Source organism: Saimiri boliviensis, chromosome 5 (assembly GCF_048565385.1).
Source record: "Saimiri boliviensis isolate mSaiBol1 chromosome 5, mSaiBol1.pri, whole genome shotgun sequence".
Taxonomy (NCBI): domain Eukaryota; kingdom Metazoa; phylum Chordata; class Mammalia; order Primates; family Cebidae; genus Saimiri; species Saimiri boliviensis.
In genome coordinates, this window is record NC_133453.1 from 79,454,690 (window position 1) to 79,472,772 (window position 18,083).

Sequence of the window (18,083 nt, forward strand, 5' to 3'; positions counted from 1 at the left end):
CTAAAAGTATAAAATACCAAATGAATCAAAATTGTTCCAATGGTTTCCAAGATTGAGCTTGACTCTCCTTTTCCAATTTGCATTATATATTAAAACAGTATAGTAAGAAAATGCACATACTTTCACTTGAATCTTTTTCTTTTTCTTTTCTTTTTTTTTTAGGGAACCAATCCACTCTACAGAGGCTCCACCAGTACTTTTAAAAATGTAACCTATAAACACAGGGAAAAACAAAAGGTGGACCTTTCCACAGACGGATAGAACCACTTTGTGCATGAAAAACTTCTGTTCACTGATATGAAATGTTAATGCGCTATTTAATTTTTCTTTCTTTGTTGCTTCAAAATGAGGTTGGTTTAAGATAGTAATAGGACATTTGGAGATAAGTTATTCTCTACATGAAGGTGAGAGACTGTTGGCAGGTTCAAAATAATCAAGAAGAGAAATATCCTTAGCAAAGAGGTGACTTTGGGGATCATTTGAGGAATACTAACTCTGTTGCATTAATGCCTCAAAAAATCATCAAAATGATTCATGGGGGCCTCATTTGCATTTGAAAAATGTTTGAAATTAGAATCTCATTTGTTTCAGGAATGCAGCTACCTGAGTTCTTTGTCTCAGCAAAGTCACAAAGCCCATATACTCAGATTGTGTATCTATACTTGCCAATTAATTCTAAACTTGTAGGAAGTATACCCTCTCTTAATCTATGAGAAATGAGATTCTGGTTTACTTCAGCTAAGAGGATGCAATTCTTCTGAAGATATCCCAAGTATAAGGCTGAACATTAGGTGTTAATAATTTTTGTGAATTTATACACACTTAAATGTTAAGTACAAATTTTGTTTTACAAATGAGGAAGAAGTAATTTATAAATTAAGAAGTCACTTATAAAAATAAAAAGATAACAACTCCATCAGTTAGTTTATTTTTAAATTACCTGAAAAAATGATCTTCTACACTCAGTTTTCTTTTTGACCCTGAGTTTTCAAACTGTTACTTCTCTTATATTTCTCAGTCCATTTCACTCAGTTGCACAGTGTTTTAAACCCTGTAATTGTCAAACAAAGGTTCTTTTTTTAATTACCTAAATGGTTAGTTTATTCAAACAGAGCTCCAATAATATAAATGAAACATGTGTTAAACAGAATAAAATTTTTAATGGCTAAAGTCAAGCATATCAAGAGAATACAAGTCTTAACGGCTTTTTAATACGTATTCTTTTCCCATCTATGTAACCCAACTTGTACATTTTAGCTGCATGTGGTGAATATGCATCATATATTTACTTTAAGAGGTAAGATTTCACTTGCAAAATACATGTGCAAATTAGGGATCCATCAGCTGATGGAAGAGATGGACTCTAGAATATTATTTCTTATGGTTATTACTTCTTTACAAAGCACTTTCATCTCACTTGATCCTCATAAGGAAACTAAGGCTCAGAGTGAGCAGAGCTGGGTTCAGAATCTTCTAACTCCAAGTTATCTCCTCTTTCCACTGCAGGAAACTGTCTCTTTCGTCAGTGAAATAATAGAAAGATTGTGTTAGTTAAGCGATAATAGTCATTTCTTTGAAAATGTACTGAGACTAAACAAATAACATTTTAACTACTGGAATACAGATGAGGTATTGTACTTTGTGCAATGATTATTACCTTTGATTAATTGTAATGTGAAGCCTTTTACTAGGTGACTAGCTCGTGATGTAGTAGAGGCTTTGTGGTTGTCCATTGAACTGTCACAGCAAAATCTGTAAGTTTCTTCAGTTCTACAAGATAGATCTGTATACATTTGATCATTTGGAGACTCTTTTTCTGCTGGTTTCCGAATAACTCAAGTAAATCAGACTTTTACAGAGCACCTGGCTAAATGAAAGAATTACTGAACAGTCACCTTGAAAACGTAAAGGACTGATATACCTCCTCTATTTTCTGACTGGAGCACAGAACCCGGGAGAAATCTGCCGCAACATACAGGTTGCAATGCAGATGACACAACAGCAGTCCTCTCCTCTATGTGGACTTACAGTTGTATTTTTGTGTTATTACTGGAACGGGATTTTAGAAAATAGAAGTTACCTTTGTGCGTGTGTTAGAGTAGAGTCGAATCTGCTCTTTCTCTGAGTACTGTTTTGACCCCAGGCGGGATCTTGGAAAGGCCAAAACATTAACAGTAGTATTTCTGTTCACTGAAGAGTTATGTTACATGAAGATAAAATGGTTTTGATGTGTTTATTATTGTATTTTGTGTTGATGTAAATAAACATGGTAATTTAAACAATGAACCTTAGATGGATGACATTTTCTTTTATTTGCTTGGTACAAAACCCTCTTCTTGAATTTCTGGATTCCTCTGTGACCTGCTCTGACTGCCTTGCTGGTCTTAGTCTGGGGTCAAGGAGAAGAGCAGAAGGAGGCAGCCACAGAAGGCAAGAGACAGCAGGGAGCAGGCCTGGACATCACCCTCATATTTTGTAAAGTCAAGTACTTTAGAGTTAGTGTTATGAACTGAAATATATTACCTTCCACCCCCAATAGCCCCTGTCCTACCAAAATTCATGTATTGAAGTCTTAACCCCCAGTATCTGAGACTGCAACTGTGTGCTTAGAAATAGCACCTTTAAAGAGATCATTAAAGGCCGGACACAGTGGCTCACACCTGTAATCTCAGCACTTTGGGAGGCCAAGGCGGGCAGATCATGAGGTCAGGAGTTCAAGTCCAGCCTGGCCAATGTAGTGAAACCCCATCTCTACTAAAAATACAAAAATTAGCCATGTGTGGTGGTGGTCACCTGTAGTCCTAGCTACTCAGGAGGCTGAGGTAGGAGAATTTCGTGAACCTGGGAGGCAGAGGTTGCAGTGAGTCGGGACCACGCCATTACACTGCAGCCAAGGTGACAGAGCAAGACTCCATCTCAAAAAAAAAAAAAAAAAAAAAAAAAAAAAGAGAGAGAGAGAGATAATTAAATTAAAACTATGTGACAGAATTGAGCTCTGGTCCCATATGACTGGTGGCCTTATAAGAAGAGGAGACTGGCCAGGTGTGGTGGCTCACGCCTGTAATCCCAGCACGCTGGGAGGATCACGAGGTCAGGAGTTTCTTATGATTATTACTCCGTTACAAAGCACTTTCATCTCTCTTGATTCTCACAAGGAAACTAAGGATCCTTAAGGAGACCAGCCTGCCCAACACAGTGAAACCTCGTTTCTACTAAAAATACAAAAATTAGCCAGGTGTGCTGGTGGGTACCAGTAGTCCCAGCTACTCATGAGGCTGAGGCAGGAGAATTGCTTGAAGCTGGGAGATGGAGGTTGCAGTGAGCTGCCTGCCTCGGCCTCCCAAAGTGCTGGGATTACAGGTATGAGCCACAAGGCCTGGCCAATCTCCTCTTCTTATAAGGACACTCCAGCCTGAGTGACAGAGTGAGACTCTGTCTCGGAAAAAAAGAGATAATTAAATTAAAACAAGGTGACAGAGTTGGGCCCTGGTCCAGTATGACTGGTATCCTTATCAGAAGAGGAGATTAGGACACAGGCATAAGGAAAACCATGCGAAGATACAGGGACAGGGTGGCCAACTACAAGCCACGGAGAGAGGTCTCATAAGAAACCAACCCAGTTCCCACCTTGACTCTGGACTTCTGGCCCCCAGAACTGAGGAAAAAATAAATTCCTGTCGTTAAGGCCCCCAGCCTGTGGTGCTCTGCTACAGCAGCCTGAGCACAGTCACATGGTCAGGGAGTCTATTCTGCCCATCCATTTGTTAGGTGTCATGATGCCGTGCTTACCTTCTAAATCAGGAAAATTAACACAGAGAGACTAAATGCCGACAAAAGGAGTCAGGTTAATCCTTCTCTTAGGTTCATTTCTTACAAAAGGACAGGCAAAGTCAAATCAAGAGTTACTTATATTCTGAAGCACACTCTCTCATAAACTAAAGGCCAAACGTCTGACAATCGAGAAACTGCTCCTATTTTGAGCAGCACCAAGAAAGTCATTTTTCTTCTTAATTTTTCCAACTGGGAGGTGGAATGCTTGTGTCTTCTAGCAGCTGTAACAATTCCTAACACATTAGCCACTCAATAAATTTATTCAACAAATATTTTTTTAATGCCTGGTATATGCCACTGTTCTTATGATTATGGATATGGTGAACAATGAACAAAACAAGTAATCTCTATGCTTCCAAATGAGAGAGAAAATGATAAACAAGTAAATGTACATGATCAGGGTTCTGGACCCAGTTTGTGCAGATCCCAGATACTCTTGGCTCCACCTGCCTCCCAGGCCTATGCTGGGAGTTACCGCAGCTCGAATCTGTGCAGTCCCCTTGGTGGTAAAACCCCAGCTTCTTCCTAACTCCTCCCAGGTTGAGGAGCTGCTGCAATTCCTGTACCCAAGTCCAAAGTAGCTTCCCTGGTTACTGCCCCAAGGTACCACGTAACATGACAGGGAGGTTCAGGGGAGTTAACACTCTGAAGAATGAACGTAGATCCAGAAGAGACAGAGATGGGAAGGAACCATCACATGAACAGGAGCTGAGCCACCATCAATGTCTTCTGGGGAAGCAGTGGCCAGCTTCCAAATGCTTCATCTTGTATCTGCATTCCCTCATTAGTTGCCTCCCTACCCTTTTTCACTGGGATAGAACCTCCCAATAAAAGATTAGCACATAACCTTGCTTAGTTCTTATTATATAAGGAGCCTGGACTAAGCCTGTCTAGCAGTCCTAAGAGCTATGCAGAAAACAAAGCAAGACAAAAAGCCACACAATACCCTGTGAGGGTGTGCCTTTAGAAAGAACTGTAATTTCCTTAATTTTTTTTTTTTTTTTTTTTGAGACGGAGTCTCAATGTCACCCAGACTGGAGTGCAGTAGCATAATCTTGACTCACTGCAATTTCCGCCTCCAGGGTTCAACCAATTCTCCTGCCTCAGCCTTCCAAGTAGTTGAGACTACAGGCATGTGCCACTATGCCGAGCTAATTTTTGTACTTTTAGTAGAGAGGGGGTTCGCCATAATGGCTAGGCTGGTCTCAAACTCCTGACCTCAGGTGATCCTCCTGCTTCTGCCTCCCTAAAGTGCTGAGATTACAGGCGTGAGCCACCACATACTGCCAAGAGTTGTAATTTGTGAGCAGAGACCTGCATAAGGAAGAAAGTTAGCATGAATTCCTTTGGGATATGGACTGCAGGGGCCTAAATATTGCCCCTCTGTGCTTTGGAAACATCCAAAAGTGAATCACTCTAGACTGGGCAAAGGGTGGAAAACTTGATCTTCTTTCTCATTTGGTTGCACAACCAGCAAGGGAGCAGCATGGCACCCCAGGAGTTTTGCATCCCATGAACTCTCCTGGAGCAAGGCCCTGGGAGAGGCCTAGCCGTCAAGGCCAAGCAGTCAAAGGCACAGATTTGACTGCCACTAACCTACCCCCGACTCTTTGGTGTCATTGACATGGCAAGACTTTACAAATCCCACAGAGGATCTAGTTCAGCTTGAAATTTTAAACTGACCTTTGCGATTTCCAGGTATGTATTTTATGAAGGAACTTACTGCTTAAATAGCATTTACTTTTTCTACCTAAAATGTATTTACATTTATGGTCTTGCATACCAATCACTGTTCCAGGTCAATATCCAAAGCTCTCATATCAAGTAATTCTGTTGTTTGTCAATAACTGACTCAATGAAAAGTCACTACGTTTATGTTTTTCAACGAATTGATTCTGCTATATGTAATATAAATGTGTATATATGTGTGTGCATGAACACATACATATATATTTCTTTCTTCTTTTGATAATTGTATCTTACTTGCATTTTTTTTTTTTTTTTTTTTTGAGACGGAGTTTCGCTCTTGTTACCCAGGCTGGAGTGCAATGGTGCAATCTCGGCTCACTGCAACCTCCACCTCCTGGGTTCAAGCAATTCTCCTGCCTCAGCCTCCTGAGTAGCTGGGATTACGGGCACGGGCCACCATGCCCAGCTAATTTTTTGTGTTTTTAGTAGAGATGGGGTTTCACCATGTTGACCAGGATGGTCTCGATCTCTTGACCTTGTGATCCACCTGCCTTGGCCTCCCAAAGTGCTGGGATTACAGGCTTGAGCCACCGCCCCTTGCCCTTACTTGCATTATTAATAAAAACTGGGATTAAAAGAAAAACATTAGATGAATTAAGTTTATCAGAGTTTAATTGAGCAATTCACAAATCAGGCAGTTCCTCAGCCAGAGTAGGTTCAGAGTGACTCTGGCAGTGCTGCGTGGTCAGAGAGGATTTACGGACAAGAAAAAGAAAGTGAGGTACAGAAAACAGAAGCAGCATGCAGAAATGGCCAGATTGGTTACAGCTCTGCATTTGCCCTATTTGAACACAATTTGAACAGTTGGCTACCTGTGAGTGGTTAAAGTATGGCTTCTGTGGTGGACTGAGACTGGGCTACTCATTACAAGAGTAGGTTATAGCCTATTCCACACCCATTTAGGTTACATCATTAAATAAGGAGAAACCTTTAGGCCAAATTCACAAAGAGGCAGATTTAAGCTAAACCTAATTTAACTTAATGTAACACCTACTGTTCTAAGTACATTATACATGTTAACTCATTCAGAGCTCACAAGGACCCTATGGGGGGGGGCAGTATTACTTTTATCTCCTATTTTACAAGTGAGGAAACTGAGGCACAGAGATGTTAAGTAAATTAAGAGATGAGTGGCAGGGAAGCTAAAGAAGCTTCATCTGTATTTACAGCCACTCCCCATTGCTCACATTACTGCCTGAGCTCCACCTCCTGTAAGATCAATGGCAGCATCAGATTCTCATAGGAGTACAAACCCTATTGTGAACTGCATATGCAAGGGATCTGGGTTGCATGCTCCTTATGAGAATCTAGTGCCTGATGGTCTGTCACTGTCTCTCATCACTGCCAGATGGTACCGACTAGTTGCAGGAAAACAAGCTCAGGTATCCCACTGATTTGACAGTAGGGTGAGCTATATAATTATTTCATTATGTATTACAATGTAATAATAATAGAAATAAAGTACACAATAAATATAATGCACTTGAATCATCCTGAAACCATCCCCTTGGCCAGTCTGTGGAAAAACTGTCTTTTATGAAACTGGTCTCTGGTGCCAAAAATGTTGGGGACCTCAGAGTTAGATAACTCAGAACAAGGATTATATTGTAAGAGGAGAGTGCTGGTTCTGGGTAAATATGGTGGCAGTTCCTTAAACTAGATTTGAAAAGAACAATATATAAACTAAAATCCAACCTAACCTACTGAACTATTGGGGCCTGAGCAATTCTAATGTGGGGCCCTTTTGAGACAAGTAGAGCACAGAAGACCTGCTTCCTAATGGCTAAAAAAAAAGATGGGTCTGTCAGTTCAGAAGGCAGAGCATCATACTGTGGACTGGAGGTGAGTGGCTTCAGTAGAGCAGGGACCTGTCAATGCTGCAGAATGAGCAGAAACCTAGAGACAGGAAGGCACAGGGAACACAGTGGACCACTGGAACCTTGGGCGAGGCCTAGAGGCAGACACTCAGCACATGCAGTGGAAGGCGGACAGTGTTCCGGACGTGGGCATAAAGCTGTGGAGGCCACTAAAGAAGTAGGTGCCTAAAGGAACATCCCCAGATACTAGAGGTGAGTGTGAGCACTGGAAGAGGCACCTCAAATCTTCTAGGGACTGTAGTAAGGAACATAAAATTCAGGTGTTAATGTTAAAAAGACTGTTCATCCCCACTGGGCACTAACACTTGGAAAAGGTTTGGGACTCAAAGGACAGATATATTTGATATGAAGGTAGACAAAGGAAAACCAATTTAAAGTAACATTTCTCAAATTAACATCTGTAGACCCTTAGAGGTCATTGCTCAGTTCTAAGAGTAATTATAATCATGTATCTTACTCAGTCCTTTCCCTAGCCAGTCCTCCCAGAGGAACAATCCACCAAACAAATCACAGGTTTTTCTAGGAAGTAGGATGGCGATGGGAAAATAAGAAGGAAGGAGTGGAGGAATGATGTAGGTCATGAGGACCTACAGGCAAAATAAGAGTACTGATGGAAACAACAAAGCCACGACCATTATGATAAATAACAATTGCAAGTGATAGATTCTAGATTTCATTTTTTAAGAAACTCGAACAAGCCAGGACCAGTTCAGATTTGGGTTTAGCCTTTCTGAAAATAACAGCTCTTACTAACAAACAAGAATTTACCTGACTGGAATGCACAAGTCAAAACAGAAATTTACTAAAAAGAGATGCACAGATTTTCTGTAGCTCAAACAGGTGAGTCACACAACCCCCTCTGGGAATACAATTAAGGACAAAGGACTAGGAAAAATTCCAGAAGGCATAGTATTTCATCACACTAAGGAAGTGGAATGTTTTAGAAAGTACCACCACGCCACCTGTGATTTAGTGTAAGCATGGCATGCCTTTATTCAGTCCATAAAGTAGAAGTGTGCCACCCTGATGTGGAAATTAAATTACTCTGAAAGCAAAATTACTCAGTGAAAAGTCAGTCCAAATGGAGGTCATTAACCATTTTTAGAAACAACCCAAGAGACTACCTTTGAATAAGTGATTTAGGGAGATTTGGAAATCCACAAATAAAATTAAGGCAACAAGAAGGGGGTTGAGGTGTGATTTCCACAAGAAAGCCCCAAGAGAATTGATGATATTTTCTACTATATGGTCTGAAGAAAGACAGTGTCAGCAGAAAGCAAAAGTCTTCATGGAGCTTAGAAAAGGAAAGGTAAAAGCAGATCCGGAACTAAATGTAGTTTATTCCATAAATGCAGGATTTGCTTACAAAATCAATAAAATAATTTTCTATATTAACAAACTAAAAAGAAAAATCATATGATCATCTCATACATGCAGAAGCAGCATCAGACAAAATCGAACATCCATTCCTGATAAAATCTCTCAAGGACCCTCCTTATACTGATAAAGGACATCTACAAAACGTTGGAGTTAACCTACTAACTATCCTAGCTAGTACTGGAGGTTCTAGCTGGTACAATCGGGCAATAAATAAAACAAAGCACAACTAGATTAAAAAGGAAGACATAAAGCTATCTTTATTCATGGATGACGTGATCATCTATGCAGAAACTCCAGCAGAATCTACAAAAACTACTATAACTAATACATGAGGATAGCAAGATTTCAGGATACAAAATTAATCTACTAAAGTCAATTGTATTTCTATATATTCACAGCAAACAATTGGAAAGCTTAAAAAATAATGCTACTTATAAGAGCACCAAAAACATGAAATACTTTGGAATAAAAATAACAAAAGATATAAAAGATCTACAAAGTAGAAGCTTAAAAACATTGGTGCTCTTTTTTCAACCTCCTCAACAGTAAAAGTTACAGGTATGGACTCCCGGATAAATTATGCTTGAGTCAAAGCCTGGAAAGCTGAAGGAGCAGCCCCAGACAGTCCAGATGGATGTCCTGGATGTCAATGTAAAGAAATGGGAGATCTTAAGCTAAAATCATAAAAGATAAGTGGATAAGTCAGGGTTACTTATCCTACTCTGTCCCACTCCTACCTTCTCTATTTTTAGTCATTTCTACTTTTTCTCTCAAGATTTACTATCAGATATTATAACTCCTTTTTGACCCATAAAGGGAAATTCTGTATCTTGTTGAGTAAAATTTAGATGGAAATTATTTATTACACCCCACTTGTAGGATTGCTATACTCACTCTACTATTTGTATAAGGACTACACACTGTGGCACCTGCAATGTGGAATTCTGGATGGAAAATTCTAATTGCTGTAATAGTCTGCCTAGTTATCATCTTTAATAACAGGATTAATAATTACAGGAAAGATTTAACTGAAATTAACACTAAAATTACTCTGGCCACCCAATCCAATGCCACTTTTCCTGAAAGGAAAAATGTTGCTTCTATATTAATGCTTCTGGTAAAGCACAGTGACATCTGGTGCAGTCAAACCAGTATTACATCCCACCAAAATGACTAATAGGTATCTCAAAAACTTTACTGTCATGGTTATGGCCTATAGTACCTGCACTAATAGTGGTAATTTTTGTTTGTTTGTTTGTTTGAGACAAAGTCTTACTCTGTCATGCAGTGGCATGATCTCACCTCACTGCAACCTCTGCCTCAGGGGTTCAAGTGATTCTCCTGCCTCAGCATCCTGAGTAGCTGGAATTACAGGCGCCTGTCACCACACCTGGCTGATTTTTGTATTTTCGGTAGAGACAGGGTTTCCCCACATTAGCCAGGCTGGTCTCAAACTCCTGACCTCAGATGATCCACCCATCTCGGTCTCCCAAAGTGCTGGGATTACAGGCATGAACCACCGCACCCAGGCAAATAGTAGTAATCTTAATGCTCATATTCAAACCCTATATCCTAAACCTTCTTGTAAAATTTTTCTCTTCTAACTTACAACCTATTGAACTCCAAACAGTACTATGATGGAACCACCCATGGACACACCATTCTTCTGAGGATCCTTAGATTGACCCCAGAAAGAGCCTTAACTGCTGTTCCCTTCATGATGACCCTTTTCAGCAGGAAGTAGCTAGAAAGAGTCATCATCCAACACCCCCTAAAAGCAGTTAGGGTTACCACTTGTGAGGGGTCAATATGATACGGGATCTAGAAAGAAATTATTTAGGCATATAGTACGGGCAACAGAGTCCTCAGCAGTATTTCCCTATTAACAAAAAAAGCAGCCTCAATATTATTTTTTTCAAAAAAAGAGCAGCCTGAAAAATCGAGCTGCACACATAGATAAGCAAGCTGGGAAATTGCACAGATGAATGACGGCAGCTGTGCCAATGGAAAAGAGCTACCTGGGGGCCAGATACGTTCAACATGGAGGCTAGTCTTCCCTTTTCTTTGTCACCATGTGTACAGTAAAGAAGCAGGCAACATGGCGCCAGCCAGGCAGAAAACCCAACTGCATAATAAAAAATTAGGGTGGGGGTGGCCAGATTTTTACACTCAATGCAAATGGCACACCTAGCCCTGACCAGATTTTCCCACCTTATGCAACTGGCACACGTGATCCAACCAATCTTTTATGTGCTATGTAAGTCAGACACCGCCTCCTCAAGCTCATCTATAAAACCCCTTGCATTTTGCCATGGACCAGAAAACCCCTTGAGACCCTTTTCTCACTGTTAAACTTCACCCTTTGTGTGTCTGTATCATAGTTTTCTGGGGCCGTGAGACAACAAATCTCAGGTATTTACCCCAGACAATGATGCTGCTTTGATGTTAAAAAAAAAAAAAAAAAAAAAAAAGCTAAGCGGGGTGGCTCACGCCTGTAATCCCAGCACTTTGGGAGGCCGAGGCAGGTGGATCACAAGGTCAGGAGTTCGAGACCAGCCTGGCCAAAATGTTGAAACCCCGTCTCTACTAAAAATACAAAAATTAGCTGGGCGTGGTGGCAAGTGCCTGTAATCCCAGCTACTCAGGAGGCTGAGGCAGGAGAGTAGCTTGAACCTGGGAGGTGGAGGTTGCAGTGAGCAGAGATCATTCCATTGCACTCCAGCCTGGGTGACAGAGTGAGACTCTGTCTAAAAAAAAAAAAAAAAAAAAAAATCACAGCATTAGAAGAAACCAGAATATCTTTGTGACCTTGGGTTAGTCAAAGATTCCTTAGATTCAAGGATCCATAAAGGAACAAATTGATATGGTGAGCCACCAAAATCTAAAACTCACATTCTTCAAAAAACAAATATTGCTGGGCACAGTGGCTCACGCCTGTAATCCCAGCACTTTGGGGCCGAGGTGGGCAGATCACCTGAGGCCAAAAGTTTGAGACCAGACTGGTCAACATGGCAAAACCCTGTCTCTACTAAAAATACAAAAATACTCAGGTGTGGTGGTGCACACCTGTAGTCCCAGCTATTGGGGTGGCTGAGGCAGGAGAATCGCTTGAACCCAGGAGGCAGAGGTTACAGCAAGCCAAGATTGTGCCACTGCATTCCAGCCTGAGTGATAAAACATGACTCTGTCTCAAAACAAAACCTCACAATATTAAGACAACAAAAATATGAGCCACAGACTGGAAGCAAATGTTAACAAATTATATACCTGATAAGAAACTTGTATCTAGAATATATAAAAATTTCCCAAAACTCAATAAAGAAGAAAATGACACAATGGAGATAGAACAGAAAAAGAATTTGAACAATATTCCACCATTATTTGACATGCAGATATCAAATAAGCACATGAAACGATTTTCAAAATCATTAGTTACTAGATAAATGGAAAATTAAACCACAATGAAGTGCCACTATCCTCCTGTTGGAATGGTTAAAATATAAAAGGTCAACCATTCCAAATGTTGGTGAGTATATTCATATTTTAGAGCACCCCTAACAAATTTCCACAAACTAGGCAGCTTGAACAACATAAATGTATTGTCCCACAGTACTGGATGTCACACATTTAAGATCAAGATGTTGACAGAGTAGATTCCTTCTGAGAACCATGAGGGAGAATCTGTTCCATGCCTGTCTCCTAGCTTCTGGTGGTCTACTGTCAATCTTTGGCTCTCCTAGGCTTAGAGATGCATCACCTCAATCTCTGCCTTCATATTCACATGGTGTTCTCTTCAGATGTATGTCTGTCCCTACATCCAAATTTCCTCATTTTATAAGGACACCAGGCATATTGGATTATGGCTCATCCTAATGACCTCATCTTAACTTGATCATCTGCAAAGACCCTATTTATAAATAAGGTCACATTTACAGGGTTAGTACTTCAGCATCTTTTGAGGGGACACAGTTCAACCCATAACAGCAAGGATGTGGAGGAACTAGAACTTACACAATACTGATGAGAATGTAAAATGGTACAACATCTTTGGAAAACAACTTGGCAGTTTCTTAAAAAGTTAAAGTACAACTTTTGTATGATCCACTTATTCCACTCCTAGGTATTTACACAGAAAAATAAAATGGTATGTCCATGAAAGGATTTATACATGAATGTTCACAGCAGCTGTATGTGTAATAGGCTTAAACTGGAAACAACCCAAATATCCATCAACACATAATGGGTAAACAAATTGCGGTACATTCATACCATAAACTACAACTCAGCAATAAAAAAGAATGAACTATTGCTGAGTGTAACATGGATGTATCTCAAAATATGCTGAGTAAAAGAAGTCAGACAAAAAAAAAAGAGTGTGCACTGTATGATTTCACTTATATAAAATTCTGGAAATTGCAAACAAATATATAGTGACAGAAAGCAGCTCAATTATTGACTGGGAGCTGGGGTGGGAAGGGGTGCAACAGAGGACTTACCCGAGAACACAGAAAGCCTGCAGGAATGGTAGGTATGGCCACTACCTTGATTATGGTAATGCCTTCATGAGTGTAAAAGTATGTCAAAAACTCTCAGACTATATACTTTAAATGTGTTAAGTCTATTATTTGTCACTTATACCCCATTAAAGCTATAAAAAGGGGCTTATATAATTTTATAATTCACTGGACTTTCTAGGAATATATTAAAATTTGTAGGTAATCTATCGATTCTAGTTTCAAAAGCTAAGGTTTCTGGCCCTATGCTAATAAATTGCTTTTTTCTAGTTTCAAATGTAAATAAAGCCATTACGCAGGAACAAAAGTATATATTAATTGATAAACACAATGCAAGAAAAAAATTAAGTTATAGTCATGAATTCTGGTCACCTGTCCATCCACATCTTCCTCTTCTATAAAATCCACACATGGCAACACTGTAATTTCTGTTTTAACCCAGAAAAAAAAAAATGTTAAGCTAAAGAAAAGCTATATAGCATGACTCAGATGATTCTTAAGAGAGCTAAGCAATGTAAAACAGGCTTGCCAACTTCTTAGTGCTCAATTCACTTAGCTTTGTAAACCTTCCTCTCAAAAAGCCACACTGAACTTTAATATTTAACCAGTTTTACTAGGAAAGGTAGGTGAAGACCTTTGTCTGCAAGTTTCTTTTCACAGCCCTGTGATCATCTCATGCCACATGCCCCTTATCTCTGCTACCCTGAGCTTTACATTTTGAAGTGCCTAGAAATAAAGCTTGACAAAGTCTCCAGTCCTCCCAGCAAGCAGGATAAGTATGACCATGCAGGCTCACTGTCCCTGATCCTTTTGGACCAGGCTCCTTCCCTCAGAATGGCTGTGGCTGTACTTCTGGGGGACCAGCTTACGCCAGGTATTTGGCTGACTTTATTTCTCAACTTACAGTGACCCTGCAAGACAGGTTTTTATTGGCCTACATACAGAGGAAGAAACAGCAAGATTATGTAATTCTACCCAGGTAATATAGCTAAGAAATAATGGAAGAAGGAGTTATCTTCCACCTATTCCAACCTGCTCTCTGTCTCCTTTTCCTCCCCTTACCTCTTCCTTCCAGATGTGAACACATCCACAGACTCTGCTTTCATTTATTGGTGGATATTTTGGATGAACCCAAAAGATGCCAGACCTTATATTTTGCTGTTTTTATTTATAAGGAGCATTGGTGACTATAAAAGCTTTTATACCTTTCCTGAATCTTAACTGATATAGAATATTTAAATTCCTGGAAAATGATTAATAGATGTTAAATATTTAACCCCCAGACCTCCCCCTTGAGTTCTAGGAAGGCTATAGAGTCCAAAGGATGCTAACTAGAGATGTAATGCCTGGGAAAACACTTTGTAGCTTTGGTTCCCAAACTGGGGTTCCTAGAGTCAGGCAGCTACATACACCCACGACAGCCAGACAGCAACATATTCCCACAACAGCTAGACGTCTGCTGTGGCTTCCTGTGCCTTGCTCCCCATTCTCTTTGTAATCACAGCACAGCCAATTGGAAATTGTATTCTAATAGCAGTCTTCTCTGCCCCAACTGAGCAGTTTATTGTTGATTTCTTTTTCCTTCCATGTCCCAGGCATTACCTCCTGCCCTTCTCTATTCTGAACCCAGCATGGGTTCTGAACACAGACCCAGACCTTCTCCACTCTAGCTGCACATTAGAATCAATCACTTTGGGAGCTTTTCAAAAAAATACTGTTGCCTAGTCCTAACCCAGACCAACTGAATCAGAATCTCTGAAGGGCTGAGAGCCTGAGTAACGGCTGATTTTAAAAGCTCCCAGATGACTCTGGCCACAGTGAGGGCTGAGCACTAATGGGCCTGAGTAGGTTTCAGAAACATACACTGCAGGTGCACGTTCTCCCCAGAGGGTTCACCTCTTTCTTTTAACAATGTGTGCCCCTTTGCCTGCTTCCTCTGCATAGCCTCAACAAGGTTATATACAGGAAGCAGAAGGGAAGGCATGAGCATGCAGAAATTAGGCTTGGCTCACTGACAGGGGTAAAAGAGACCCTGTGCAGGTCCAATCAAGACAGAAGATCAACTGGAAAGTAAGTAAAACTTTCTTTCTGGCTAAGAACCACACACTGGGAAAGCCATTAATTGAATTTAATTAGTATAAACTGCTGCTTAGACTAAGGTGAACAGCTAGTTCATTTATTCACTACTGAAATTGGCCCTTATCCCAGTAAATTTTCACTTCTTTTCACCTCTTAGTACTTAAGCCACAGTGGGTGTTATTAGTTAAAATATCATGGTTCTGCTAAGTCGCAACATAAAACAATATTTTGAACACATCCAGAAGGGTTTAACAAGTAGCTGGAAGGTAGCTGTTAAATATACATATTAAATAAGTTGGAAAACTTCTGTCTTATAGAAACCAATATTCTCTTTTATCTGTAGTACAGTTGCCTCTTAATGAAACAGCTTATTACATGTAGTTAACGGATAGCTCAGGATAGGAATTTAACAATGTGTCACTTAACCTCTTGCAGTGTCTTTATCAGTATTTAATGACTTTAAAAATACAAACTTCAAGGTGTTGCTGTTGTATTATCTAACCATCGTAGCAACATTTCGTGAGCTCTCACTATTTGCCAGGTTATGAGTGCCGTCCATGAGTTATGTTATGCAGTGGATATTCTATTAACTTAATTTACACAAAAGAAACAGGCTGGGCAAAGTGCCATGACTTAGCATAGGTCACAGAGAAGATTCCAAACTAGGTAGTATGACCTTTTAACCACTGCACTGTGAGCATAATACTCATAAAGGCTGGCACATAACAACCTCTCAATAAATGGCTGTTATTGGGGGAAAATGAGGACAATGTCACATGGCTTTTCTCTCCACCTGGCAAGAAGAAAAATCAATACTCATTCTTTATTTGCCTGCAGGATATTTTTACTTGTTTTAAGTAAAAACAACTAATAATAAAAGCCACCTTTGTTCAGTATTTACTATGTGTCTCTGTTCTAAGTACCTCTCAAGTATTAACTAATTCATTGTCTACAATGAGCTAATAAGATAGGCATTATTATTATTATTATTATTATTATTATTATTATTTTGAGACTGAGTTTCACTCTTTTTGCCCAGGCTAAAGTGCAATAGTGTGATCTTGGCTCACTGCAACCGCCACCTACTGTGTTCAAGTGATTCTTCTGCCTCTGCCTCCTGAGTAGCTGGGATTATAGGCACTCACACCATGCCCAGCTAATTACTATATTTTTAGTAGAGATGGGGTTCTGTCATGTTGGCCAGGCTGGTCTCAAACTCCTGACCTCAGGTAATCCACCTGCTTCAGTCTCCCAAAGTGCTAGGATTATAGGGGTAAGCCACCACACCCAGCTGGCACTATCATTATTATTCCAATTTTGCAGATGAGGCAATGAAGGCACATGAGGGTCAAGCAACTTGCCCAAGTCACACAACTAGTGAGTGACAAAACCAGGATCTGAACCTGGCAGTCTGGCCGCAGAGCCCTCTCTGCCTGCCACCACCTGTCCATCTGTGGTCATGGAGCTGAGTCCAGTGAGATTCCCAACCTCATTCCTTCCTTCCTTCATTCCTTTGTTCATTCAACAGAGACTGAGAGATGACTAAGTTCCTGAAATTCACATTTAGGTGAGAGATATAAATAATGAATTCCAACTCCAAAGGAGAAGGGAAGCAATGGGAAGCTGTACAAAGGCCAGCAGGCACCAAACTCTGCCCTCCGTGCTCCCCAGCTGCTTGTGCTTCTTTGTGCTCCCCAGTCTGTAGCCATAATTACCAATAGCACACCACTCCAGCATGGCTTCTGAGCTTTGCTCTTGCTCTCTGCTCCTCGCTCTCTCCCGATACACCCACAGGTCCCAGAGGCGAACTTTACAGTGTGTCAGACTCTGTGTGAAGCACTCTGCGTACATTAGCTCATTTAATGCAACCACACAATGAAGCAAACATTATTATCTCCATTTTACATAAAAGGAAACTGAGGCTGGGGAAACTAATTGGTGTGCTGGTAAGTGGCAGAGTTGCCTCTTTTAATCATTACCCTACACTACCTCATGAACCTGAAACACACATGAGTCCAGAATACGGTTGGTGGTCGTTTTCTTGAAGGCTGAAAAGCTCTTTACCACAGATTTCCATTTCAAAGCTGCAGTGTTTCAGGAAGAGATTTCTTTTTTAAAAAGTAGCTCTTTTCTGAGTGTTCTAATGGTGGAATAGGCAATATGGGGTTGGTAGGCCAGGAAACTGTCATCACCTCTCTTCATTATACTAATTGCTCTGAAGACGAAATAAGGTTTGTTTCTCCCTTCTTATCCTACTTACAGTCCCAGCTCTGCTACTTCAGAATAGTATCTGCTACGGGTCAAAGGAGGTTTCTCCCCGCTCATTACAGAGACTAAAATAGGCCCATAGTATGTGAACAACTCACCCTGGTCAGCAGGCAGTGGGAGGTAGCCCAATGTCCCAGCAACTGTCCTCATTTGTCAGGGTGCCCCAGTGGCTGCCCTTTATTTCAGCCAGACATGCCTCACTCTCTCCTATACAAGCAGTTCTCACTCTAACCTTTGTATAATACTTTTTTCCACAATTTTTTCCCATCCTACAACAGCCTCTTCCTCTCAATATCCACTACCTTATCTGAGCACATTTAAACCTCTATGACCACTCCAACTCCTAGTCTCGCTCACCTTTACTGTCACTACCTTAGACTTCACC

The 18,083-nt window shown here is 40.5% G+C and overlaps 1 protein-coding gene and 1 long non-coding RNA gene across 8 annotated transcripts in view; one reads left to right on the plus strand and one right to left on the minus strand.

The window, feature by feature from the left end:
• The window catches only part of ITGB6 (integrin subunit beta 6), a 132,362-nt gene extending 130,076 nt beyond the window's left edge, over positions 1–2,286 (plus strand). For all 5 annotated transcript variants that reach the window (XM_010329800.3, XM_010329794.3, XM_074399626.1 and 2 more), the window contains one exon: positions 163–2,286. In XM_010329800.3, coding sequence (XP_010328102.3) covers positions 163–261 — 99 coding nt within the window. In that variant the 3' untranslated portion in view covers positions 262–2,286. The remainder of the gene's footprint in view (positions 1–162) is intronic.
• The window catches only part of LOC120364333 (uncharacterized), a 28,010-nt gene that overhangs the window by 9,198 nt on the left and 729 nt on the right, over positions 1–18,083 (minus strand). For all 3 annotated transcript variants that reach the window (XR_005579612.2, XR_012517746.1, XR_012517745.1), the window contains exon 2: positions 941–1,051. This is a non-coding gene — a long non-coding RNA (uncharacterized LOC120364333). The remainder of the gene's footprint in view (positions 1–940; positions 1,052–18,083) is intronic.